Genomic DNA, 12,338 nt, shown 5'->3' on the forward strand with positions numbered 1-12,338 from the left:
TTAAATAGCACATATTATGAAAATCACAAACAAACAACAAACTAACTGTGAGACAAGACAACCCAGTAACTTTTGTGGGATGCCTGTATCAGGGTACTGGATAAAATGAGCGGCACAGCGGGAGAACTGTGCTGTGTTGTTTGATTCTTGTGGCATTTTGAACAAAGATTGTCCTAGACATTTCATAAAGACCTCAGAGAAGTGTGGTACCTTATGAAAGGGGTTTATAATATGTCACCTTTAACTGGGCTTTAAATTTAGTTCCAAACCTGACTGCAGTAATTTTATTAGCCTAAGACTAACACCTCTCATGTCAAGTTTATTAATTTTCTATCCAAAACTGACTCATCCAACTTGAGCCATAGCATCACATTTTTAGTCTGAAATAGTCCTGAAAGAATTTCGTAGAACGCCACCAAAACTACAAAAAATTGCTCAGTCCAAACAAAACTGTCTCTGAAACCCACTCAAACCGTGTCATTTATAATGGCTATAATGTAATGTAATCAGTGTTAATAACTAGTATGTTGTTGTAGACAGTAACAACTTGTCTGTAGCCTTAGACAAGAACTGTCAAAATTGAATCTTTACTGTTTTACACCATTAATATTTCAGCTTATATTTATATTGATTCAGTACAGGAACTAAATCAAAAGAAAACAAAAAAGTAGTTGGTAAAAGTGTAAAAGTAGAAAATCTAAAGTTTAATCCTCGACAGAAGCCTGTGTGATGTTTCAAAGGGAATTTTGAAAACCCAGTATCGTACACAGCGGCAATTTTGGGAAGCTTTAAATTGCAGTTAACTGTCAATTAGATATTTTTTTCTTTTGTCCTTCTGTTAACACAGAGCATTATAGTCTATTAGTGACTTTATCCTTAGTTTAATTAGTTTTAAAAAGCTGTGGTACTTCTGCACAATTCTGTACATTTTCCTCTGTAGCGTGGGTTTACACTGGACTCAGGGAAACATGGCTTTCTTAGAATTAGTATAGTAGTATTTTTATGAATAAAATTAGTAATTTTCTCTTTAGGTTTTGCTGTGGTTCAGAAATGCAAGGGTTAAAGACTAAAAAAAGTCAAAAGCCCCGCTTTTACTGCGGTGATATGTAGTGATGGAGAGTGTTTAGGTGTGAAGTGGTTGACAGAAACTTGTAGACTCAAGTAAAAATGTATTTGCGGTGGTAGTGAATGGAACCAGACATCTCTCTGTTTACAACAACAATCCAGCATTTTATTTCCTCTCCACAACCAGCAGTGACCTCACGAATCTACAGATTTTTATATGGAATGATGATGAAGATGACGGAAGATTGGAAATCTAAGCAAAATTTCTGTGCCTTAAAACATTTGACAGCAGCAGTGTTCAGAACCTCTTCATATAATATGTTTGTGTGAAGAGCTTTTAGAGGATGTCTAGTTCCATTCACCACCACATTTCTGCAGAACCTAAAAACACTCCATCAGTTTGTGTATATCTTAAATTATAAATTATGCCGACATTTTGTGGGAAAACTCTTTGATTTCTTTGATTTCTTAGCAATTTGTCACTTTATTCAGTGCAATTCGGGGCATTCTACTACATCAGCTCCCCCCTGCTCCTTGAGTAGTCTACCTCTATACTGAATATTTTAGATTGATTTTATACACTTTGAATACACTTTATAGTATTTGGTGAAAAAATCTTAAACTTTATTCTCTCCGTCTCTGGTTCATGTAATGTAATTTTTTTTTAAACAAACTGTTTTTACTTTTTTGACATCAGACTGTTACATCAGTTTCATAACTCATACGAAATACATAGTATTTGTTCGTAAAATCAGAGACCACCCCTTTATAGATTTCCAGTTATTTCTTTTTGAGGGGATTTTGCCAAAGAGAAAGGTCAAAGGAAAATCAGGAACTTCCAAATTAAACATAAAGCCCAAAACCTAGGCTCAGACTTTAACTCAGAAGAGTTAATGGACTTGAAATCTACTTGGATTGCAAGAAATAAAAACATGTTAAACCAACTTCAAAGACTGAGCTTTGGCTGTGTAGCTCCTGATGTTTTTGAGAAACTGAAAAAGACTCCTGAAAAGAATGGAAGCTGGAATAAAGGCAAAAAATAGTGGTATTTTGTTTGAGTATTTGCAATAAAAAAAATTACATCACTCATTTCCATATTAGTAGCATTGCTTACTTTTTTTCCATTTTTTGTCAGTGGAGATGCACTTACAGTTTTCAGTTTTCATTTAAATTGAAATTTAGAACTGAATAAACGGAAGAAATGCATTTGTGGCTGATCCATTTTAAATAGCGGTGTCATTTCAGGTTGATGTGTTTTGAAATACAAAAAAAAAATCAGTGTTCTTCATTGACAGGTCTCAACTGTGGAGACTTCTGTGTAATTGTCTGGAAAATGAGAAATTATTAAAAATTATTTAACCCCTGTTTAACTAAATTAATGAAGAGTGGTCTCTGATTTATGCACAGTTCTGTAACCATGTTGTACAATTTATAAATGAAAATACTCTTTGATGTAATTCAGTCAAGGATAATCTTCACAAATATATCAAATCTGATTAATCATCCAGGTCTGGTGTGTGATTTCTGCATGTGTTATTGCTCATAATGTAATATTATTCATAATATTAAATATTAGAATGGTGGCGCAGCAGGTAGTGTTGCAGTCACACAGCTGCAGGGACCTGAAGGTTGTGGGTTTGATTCCCACTCCGAGTGACTGTCTCTGAGGAGTGTGGTGTGTTCTCCATGTGTCTGCGTGGGTTTCCTCCGGGTGACTGTCTGTGAGGAGTGTGGTGTGTTCTCCCTGTGTCTGTGTGGGTTTCCTCCTGGTGACTGTCTGTGAGGAGTGTGGTGTGTTCTCCCTGTGTCTGCGTGGGTTTCCTCCAGGTGACTGTCTGTGAGAAGTGTGGTGTGTTCTCTCTGTGTCTGTGTGGGTTTCCTCCAGGTGACTGTCTGTGAGGAGTGTGGTGTGTTCTCCATGTGTCTGTGTGGGTTTCCTCCAGGTGACTGTCTGTGAGGAGTGTGGTGTGTTCTCCATGTGTCTGTGTGGGTTTCCTCCAGGTGACTGTCTGTGAGAAGTGTGGTGTGTTCTCTCTGTGTCTGTGTGGGTTTCCTCCAGGTGACTGTGAGGAGTGTGGTGTGCTCTCTCTGTGTCTGTGTGGGTTTCCTCCAGGTGACTGTCTGTGAGGAGTGTGGTGTGTTCTCCATGTGTCTGTGTGGGTTTCCTCCGGGTGACTGTCTGTGAGGAGTGTGGTGTGTTCTCTCTGTTTCTGCATGAGTTTCCTCCAGTGCTCTGGTTTTCAAAAACACATGTTGGTAGGTGGATTGGCGACTCTAAAGTGTCCATAGGTGTGAGTGTGAGTGAATGTGTGAGTGTGCGTGTGTTGCCCTGTGAAGGACTGGCGCCCCCTCCAGGGTGTTTTCCCACCTTGTCCCCAATGATTTCAGGTAGGCTCTGGACCAAACACGACCCTGAACTGGATAAGCACATACAGATAATAAATGAATGAATTAAATATTAGATAAATCAGCTAGATGAAAAATGCTTTAACTTAATAAAAGCTTTTATTAAATTCTGCAGAAACACTATGTTTTATGGTACAGACTAAATCTCTGTAGCGGTGTTGTAAGCTGCTGGAGCAGGTGAAGGAGTTAAACAGAAGACTGCAGTGCATCAGGACTCTGGACACTGGGAGAAAAAGAGGGATCTGCTTCACACTGAACAAAACACACCTGCACAAAGAGAATAATACAGTGAGAAATAAGAGCTTTAAAGGTATAGTTTGGTCAAAAATTGAATTCCCCAAGTTTGCCCCCTGACTACTGTTTATAAAATTCCCATATTAGAAAAATGAATGTAGTTTCTAAAATATGCACTGAATGCTAGATATGATTGTGGATCCTCTGAAGTACAGAATAATGAAAGAGTTGCTACTCTGGGCTTGGAGTAGTGCAGAAACTGCACTATGTAACTTTTACAGGACAGTAGGAATCTGATTGATTGATTTCAGGACAGTGCTGTAAACGTAAACTCTGCAACTGTAGAGACCCAGGAGCAATAATAGCACATCTTACATAGTGTTCCTTTAAATGATGGTACAGCATATACTGAAACTGCTAAAATTATAATAAACAATCTGAACAACCTCTGCTCTACAGCCATTTTGACTAAATATACTACATTTTGCTAAAGTCTTATAGATTAGGAAAAGCTATACAATTCCTAATTACTTAGAAAAACTCACATCCAGCTCAGGGCAGATCAATAATTGCTCTGAGTTCTCCCCCTGGGTTTAACCTCTGTTTCTGCTGTGAAAAACTGTGGAGCATCACTGGATTCTTCAGGAGGATACTGCAGGTGGGAGGTAGAGAACATCTGGAAAACACCAGAAGAAGAAATCTCAGCATGCCCCTGGAGAAAATGTGATAAGATTGGTTAAAGCATGTTGAAATGGCAGGTCTGAGGATCCAAGGATAGACAAACGGTGAAATATAACCAAAACACTAAGTCTCACAATTCATGGTGGGCCTGTACATTGATAAAGAGGGTGAAAGGGATATAAATGAATATAAATGAATATAAATGTAACACTGTAAAGTGACACTACTTGGAAAGTGGAGCAGAGAAAATGAAAAAAAAAAGAGTGCAAAAATAAGGAGGTAGTGTTAATGCTGCGGCAGATACCATTTAACTACTGCATTATTCTTTTTGTGACACTGATTTTAATCTGTTTTTTTTTATTTTGGTCTAATTTGAATCTAGAGTACACTTCGTAAGATTCTGGAATCACAATAAATAAATGGCTTAATAAAAATTATTATTATTACCTGAATGTATCTGCTGGGGTCTGAGGGAGATGGACGAGCGTTGAGCTGTCTGATGGATTGTGTGGTGTTGTTTAGTGAGGTTAGCATGGATGATAGCTCTTTCTGAGGCGATTTTAATGGAACATGTACTAAAATGTGTTCAGCATCAATTGGATGTGGACAATGGATTACATTTGGATTCTGAACAGGCCCCAAAACATCTCCAATCCAGCCATGACTTTCAATATTAGCAATGCTAATCTCCCCCATCTTCTCAGCTAATTGGTTTAGCGATGGATTTGCAGATTTGTAGGTTTCTGTTGGTGTAGTATAAGCTTCTGTTAGCTGCAAATATCTGTTTGGCTCTTGGTGCTTTGGTTTGAGGTCATATGATGTCATGCTGCCTAAGCTGAACCCATTGCTGCCGTGGAGGTCTTCTTCTACAAACCGATAGCTAACATCTTCTTCATGGTTTAGCTCTGGAAAATCCTTCAAAAATTGTTCTCCACAATTTGGAGGAATTAGAGTTTCTGCCACTGGGTTCCAGTTGTGATTGTTGGATGAACCTGTAGGGATCAGAGCTTTGTGAAGCTCCTGGAGCGAGAGGTTATAATAAAATTGGCTTTCTGAGCAGCGGAGGTGAGAAAGAGTTACAAATGGATGCTTAAGGGCAGAGCTGGGATTTATTCTACGGTGGGAGTCAATGGTTAGCATCCGCTTAAGGAGTTCCACCATGCAGTGGCAGTCAATTGACTTTTCCTTTTCTTGATGGCCTTCTGGGCTGTGAACGCTATAGAGATCATCCAGAGACCTTAGGATATACTTTCTTCTCTCGGCTGTGCCAGAGTTCTTTCCTACTTCTCCCTCAACTCCAGAACCTGGGTTAGGACAGAGCCTCCACTCCAGATGACCACACATTGTCTTTGAAAGGGTGAAGAACTGAGAAGTCTTGCTGGCCATGTTGAGCAGGTGTGGACTGGGAAGACCTTGAGTTTCACAGATGTATCTCACTTGCTCAAACTCTGTCCCACCTGGATACAGAGGCCAACCCAGGTAGAGCTCGGCCAGCACACAGCCCAGTGACCACATGTCCACCTTCTCACTGAAAGGCAAGCCGAGCAGAATTTCCGGAGATCTATAAAACCTGTCAAGAGGAGAGATGAACACACTGGATATGAATGAGTTGTAGGTAATATTATAAACATGTAATAATAATGTTGTATACATTTTTACACAATTAGTGTATATATTGTGTAACTTACATCATATACCTTCACTCTCTTAAGAAAAACATTTTTGTCGATTTTTAGTTTACTACATCATTTGAACACAGCAGCTATTCTTGAAGCTGTGTGATAATTTCGTGATGAATGGACCAATAGAAATGCTCCAAAATTACTTCTATTCATTCATTCATTATCTGTAACTGCTTGTCCAGTTCAGTGTGGCGGTGGGTCCGGAGCCTACCCGGAATCATTGGGCGCAAGGCAAGAACATACCCTGGAGAGGGCCCCAGTCCTTCACAGTGCAACATACACTCACACACTAACAGCTACAGAAGTCGCTAATCCACCTACCGACGTGTGTTTTTTTTTTGGACTGTGAGGGGAAACGGGAGCACCCGGAGGAAACCCACGTGGACATGGGGAGAACACACCAAACTCTTCACAGACAGTGACCCAGAGCAGGATTTGAACCCACAACCACCAGGTCCCTGGAGCTGTGTGACTGCAACACCTACCTGCTGCACCACCGTGCCGCCCAAAATTACTTCTATACAAAGATAAATGTTTTTAAACTGACTTCCATTGAAAATTAAGAAGATTTTTTCCTTATCCTATAGAGTTACATGTTTTTCATTTGGACAACAATGATATATTACATATTGTTATAGATATTTGTTCCACACCTGGACTGGATGTAGGGCTCCTTCACAAAACGCACTTCATCGAAGAAGCTGGCGGAGCCAAAATCGATGAGTTTGACCCTAAAGGGGAAGCAGTTTTGATCCACAATCATTATATTCTCTGGTTTAATGTCTGCGTGGATGATGGCCATCTCTCTGAGTTTGGCAAGAGCCCTTAGCAACTGGACACAGATGGTGCGAATGTGCTGGACAGCCAGGGGCTTGAATTCATTCTTCTCCTGTAACTGGTACAGGTTCTCCTGCAGGATCTCAAACACCAGGTACTGCTGCGAGTCGAACCGAAAAGACTCCAGAAAACAAACAATGTGGCTGTGGTCCTCATGGAGCTGCTGTAGAGCTGCCAGGAGCTTCAGTTCGTTAGAAACAAGGTCTTTAAAATCATCCTGGGTACTCATGGCCTTGAGGGCCACCAACTCTCCATCACTCGCCCTCCAGCACTGCAGGACACTCCCAAAGGTGCCCTGTCCTAATATTGAAAGAGGGTGATACACATCACTGTCCGAATAGATGTCCTCCATCCTCTGCTTTAGTTGTTTTGGACAAGTGCATTTCAATCGTAAACAGCCTGGTAAACAATGACACAGGGACGGCATAGCAAAACATTCCACAGTGACATCACAGGTTTTGGGTAAACTGGTAAAACTCAGTGTAAATGTGCATGCGTGAAAAAGCTTTAGTTTACTTTGGATACTCGCACATATTTGAATCTAGGAAATTAAATAATGGGTATGATTTCAAAACAGGGTCTGAAACAAACTACATGTGATTAAACAATTCCGCTAATTCAGTAAAGTAGAAGCAAAACCTGTAGAAAAATGTCATTCAGTATGACAGAATGATTGGGAACATGGACACAGAGGTGGACATCTAGACTCAATTCGCTAACAGGTGGTTTTCGTGGCAAGTGGGAGCTAGAAAGGTAAGCATTGGTCACTGAAGTTACAGGGACACAGAGAAGTGGAGGCCACAAGAATCTATCACAGATCACTTCCAAGTGGGTCAGGGGTGCGTAACTTATACAAAAAGATTTTTTTTCGGTTTTTGAGATCAACTGGGATCTTTGAGAGTTTAAAAAACAATGAAAAAAATAATAACCAGAGGATGCAGTTAGTTGTGCAATTCTGAAAACACCCTTCATGCTCCAGCTCAGTAGGTGGCGGTAATGCGCCGGCATTGGTCCGCAGCTCCCCGCCGTTAATTCTAAACAAGAAGAAGCCGCTGTAGTCGCGTATGGAGATGTGTGAGGAAAGGGGGAGTTTTGATGTTTCAGTAAAACGAGCGTCGAAAACCTGTATTTTATTTCCTATTTAATGCAGACTATCTTGGAGGTAAACGTACGCGGGAAAGCTGTTGAAATTCGCCCCGGTTTTAATATTAAAATTGTTTTCTCGGCAATAATTCCATCCTCAGATTTCACTTGACTTCGGAGTAATTCCTACATAATAATGGACATTAAATTGTTTCACTCTTTTTATTTTTCTCACAGTAGAAGAGCGGTGTTTGTCATTTTTGAAACGGTGGGCGATGGGAATTTTTCCCGGTGGGCAGTATTTTTGAAGTGTTATTTTTTTTAAAGCCTCTTATTATTCAGTAAGTACATGTTTATTGTTTATTTGCAATAGTGGCATTTCTAAACAATATTAATAATATTATAACATGTACAATAAACAGTTTAAATAAAAATTTAAAAAATAATATCTTCCAATTTTCCAATCTTATTAATATATATTAATAATATCTTCTAATTAACCTAAAGATGGCATTTTTCATATTTAACAGTTCTTTCTGAAGATGTGGACACACTTCCACTTGCACTATTTTCCTCCGTGAAGAAGCTGTAGAAACATGTCCGGCCTCTTGTGATGTTTCTCACTTTGTGGTGGTTTTTCCTCTGAAAACAAACAAACAACCACAACAACCATTGGTAAATATGTTTATAATTGTTAATGTAATATCTTTGTTTATGAAGTAGTGTTTCACAGGAAATAAAGTTTACCAATGCTTTAGGAAAGCAAGCGTAATAAGGGATTAAGTCCAGTGTAATAAGTAAAACAAGAATAAAGTCTTGTTGTGGTGTCTGTGTGTGTGTTTCCTGCACTTTAATTACCATCCTGTCCTGTCAGTGGACAGGTTGGTGACGAGGGTGCAGACAGCAGAAGTGTGGGGTTCCTGAGCAGCAGGCGACATTCAGCCTGTATTGCTGCTTCAGGGACTCCTCAACACTGTCATGAAGTCTATGCTCCTTCCAAATTTGGAAACATCACAGTATATTTTATTCCTTGTCCTACATTAGCACACAATGTTACTGTCAATTGGGTTAGAGGAACCCAATTATTATTTGTACTGTTGCCAAACCCTGGCGTACGTGCACTTTTTTATGTATGATTGTGTGTGGTCTGAGGTGTGTGTGTGTGTGAGAACATGGAGCCTACCCCCAGGGAGATGAGGGTGGAGGTGCGATTTAGTCGGGTCCCCCACAAAATAAGATTTTAATCAGATTTGCAACAAGTCTGATCCCACCCACCATTTCCTTTAAAAGATAACCACTTTGTTAATTTTGAGATGTATTTATTCTTAATTAAAAATCATTTTAACTCGTTTCTTTTTAGTTCATCACCAAATGATTTGTGTCTTTTATTATTCAACATGTCCAAAGCCATGCATAAGGATTATAAGATGAATAATTTTTCTTTGTCTTTTCTCCCTCTTCTATTCTTTTTTTCTCCATCTGTGATGTAAAATGAGCTGAGTTAAGGAGCACTGGGAGCTACTGTCATCGTCTCTGGAGCAGCAGAGGCAAAGTCTCAAAGTTGAAGTTGACTCTGGTAAAAACATAACTTGATCTGTAATTATATATGAATCATTTCTGAAATAATAACAGAGAGTGTGCAGATTACAGAGCTTTTGAGAGCTTGTAAGAGAGCAGATATTTGAATAATTTAGTTTTAAATTTGATAAAACCACAAACAAAAACTATAATGTATGCTTTCTTTTATTGAATTATTCTGGTGAAATAATGAAAAAAAAACAATTTTATCAATTATATAATTTTTCCAAAAATCTAATTTACACTTATTATTGAGTTATTATTATTATTAAACGTAACAATATAAATACACAAAAGTAATGTAGTTTCATGCTAGTGGTTCCTTGTGTACGATTATTGTGTGTCAAACAAACAAAATAAATTTCAATGAAAGTCTGGGAGTAAATCTCTGGCTCTGAATGTGTGTGTTTGGACGTTTTGTGGTGGGTGAATGATGGACATAGATTTGCCATGTATGTGTATTCGGGCACTTGAATGAGTCTGAATACATGACACATGGACAATAAAAAAAACAAAACAAGGGAGTGAATAGCTTTAAAGGAATAGCTTGCCCAAAACTGGGCTTTATACTCCTCTAGCTCTAGCTTCCTTTTAAAGTGTGTTGATAAATGTTTACATATAATAACATCTTTTCTTACTACAGAGATCAGAATATTACACGCTGAGCTTCTTTATGGCAGGGAAACTGGACGGGATAATGGTGTTTATGAAGATTTTAGGGAGCGGTGTGACTCTATGAATGACACATACAGGGCAGGGCCAATAAAAATAGCTCACAGCACGAGATAAAAGCACTTTTGGGACACGTTCGGGACGACAGGTTTATGCGGTAAAACCAGAGACGTTATAAATAAGGAGACTGATCACCGGTTGAAATATGAATGGGAGTTCTCATAACGCTCAGCTTGTAGTGTGTTTACAGATGAAGATCCCCCTCCAGCAAAAAGAGACAGTCAGCTTGTTGGCTATGCAGTCGGGGGAGGAGGTAGGGTTGGGTGGTGTAACAGTAATAATATATACCGCGCGCGGTATTTAAAAATGTGGACAGTATCTCAAAATGAGGACAGTATCTATGATGCATGTGGGGTGTGTCAGTTTTTTGTTCTGTGTCTAAGTACAAGGTCAAAAGGTTTATGTGGATTTAAGAGATCCAAGGAGGGGGTGGTGTGGAAGCACACTGAAAACAGGTGAGGGAAAGAGCACAAGCCCAGTAGTACACTGCAGTTGTGTGTTTAGCGCTGAGTTTGGGCTAGGGATGGGTGGTATCCACATTTTTGATATTCGGTATACGGTATTACCGTGGGGAGGGGGTGCTCTGTCACACTGTGCTGAGCCTTATATCTTTGAGCCAAGTGAATTTAGCTAAACACAGCCCGACAGTGCACACCGACACGTGTTGACGATAAAAACCCGTTTCTGGGAGAGAGCAAATTGCAGCAACTGGTGCTGAAGGAACAGAAAAGTTCCTCTAACTGGACTTTAATAAATTTTAATTAAACAAGGCCTGCCCTTGCTCTGGAATTATAGCACTTCATCTAATACTTTCGAGGTGAATTGTGTGGAAAAATTAGTTTTGCCACAGATTTTATTTGTGTTTATTTTTATTGCACTTCTTACATCATACAGTAAAGTTATGTTTTTCTTTTGGTGAATTTTTCTGGGTCCATTTCTGTTAGTGGTTGTGTGTGAGGAAGTGTTTGGGGTCCAGATATGTACCACACTTTGGCCTTGAACCCATAACCTTCTGGTCCCTGGAGCTGTGTGACTGCGACACCTACCTGCTGTGCCACCGTGCCTCCTTATAACTTAAATTATAACATTTTAAGGTGAAGACATGATAAGGTTAGTGTTAGGGTAGAGACATACTTGCTGTTACCTACGCGATCGTAGGCTGCCTCACGTATTCTGCATCAGTTTGGTGCGTAGATTGTGCACGTCCTCAGAAAAAAAAAACGATATGCATACACAAGGTGCAGTACACGAATAAAAAAGCAGGGGGCAATGCAGAAAAACAGCATCACAATGGCGGTAAGTTTTGAAGAAGGTTGTTTCAGAGCGGTATCTGCATTTACCTGCGTCTTTTTTCTGGCCTGTGGCCCTCTAGTGGAAGCGTCCAATTATAAGCGTAGCACGTTGGTAACTATGTGAAAAAGTTACACACATGACACAAGCGGTTGATGGTTAGGTTTGGGATAAATATCGGTTGTAAAGATTGGAGGGTTAGACTAGTAGTAGAAAAGGCTTAGGTAAGTCTACAAGGGAGTCTTCATTAAAGTCTATGTACTACTCTGGAAACCGTGGAGACGAAACTGTGATACTGTAGAGAGTGTGAGGGAATCTGTTTGTCTTTAGCCTGGTTTTTGTGTCTGACAGCAGGTTCACTCGGGCTGTTGTGTTGTAAGCTGGAAACAAGGCCCAGCAGCAGAGAGGCTAAAGTCTTTGGACGTCCCAACAAAAGCTGGGGCTTTACAGCACTAACAATCTGCTGACTCGCTAACACAGCGCTCGGCACTATTCTCTCCTCCATGCCTCTGTTTATCTCTGCTATCACCCCATCTCTAACTCTATCCATCCGTCTCTCAGTCATCCCACATCCCTTCATCATGTTCTTTTTAAGCCGTGCCTCTCTATCCCAATCTCTTGTGCCCTGGTGTTTGTCTACATTTCTCTCTTTTTTATCTGTCTCTCTATCCCTTTCCTCTTTTTCCTCTGTCACGTTCTCCATGTCTTTCTTTCTCTAGCTCTCTTGCTTTGTTATTTCTGTTTCTTTTG

The 12,338-nt window shown here is 39.7% G+C and overlaps 1 protein-coding gene and 1 long non-coding RNA gene across 3 annotated transcripts; one reads left to right on the forward strand and one right to left on the reverse strand.

Annotated features, from left to right (window-relative positions):
• Positions 1–3,572: 3,572 nt before the first annotated feature.
• LOC136709287 (homeodomain-interacting protein kinase 4-like) lies at positions 3,573–7,288 on the reverse strand. Of its 2 annotated transcripts, none has more exons than XM_066684434.1 (4): positions 6,722–7,288; positions 4,834–5,956; positions 4,251–4,381; positions 3,573–3,738 (listed from the first exon to the last, which is right to left on the reverse strand). In XM_066684434.1, the coding sequence occupies exons 1-3, from the start codon at positions 7,255–7,257 to the stop codon at positions 4,268–4,270; spliced, it is 1,773 nt and encodes a 590-aa protein (XP_066540531.1). In that variant the 5' UTR covers positions 7,258–7,288; the 3' UTR covers positions 3,573–3,738; positions 4,251–4,267. The 2 variants fall into 2 exon arrangements, with proteins under 2 accessions (XP_066540531.1, XP_066540530.1); XM_066684433.1 differs by having other exon boundaries at positions 4,251–4,417.
• A 677-nt stretch (positions 7,289–7,965) lies between these two features.
• LOC136709301 (uncharacterized) lies at positions 7,966–9,793 on the forward strand. Its single transcript, XR_010804483.1, has 4 exons — positions 7,966–8,130; positions 8,226–8,329; positions 8,519–8,663; positions 9,485–9,793. It is a non-coding gene; the product is annotated as an uncharacterized lncRNA (long non-coding RNA).
• The last annotated feature ends 2,545 nt before the right edge of the window (positions 9,794–12,338 follow it).

The sequence above is a fragment of the Hoplias malabaricus genome, chromosome 11, assembly GCF_029633855.1.
Source record: "Hoplias malabaricus isolate fHopMal1 chromosome 11, fHopMal1.hap1, whole genome shotgun sequence".
Taxonomy (NCBI): Eukaryota; Metazoa; Chordata; class Actinopteri; order Characiformes; family Erythrinidae; genus Hoplias; species Hoplias malabaricus.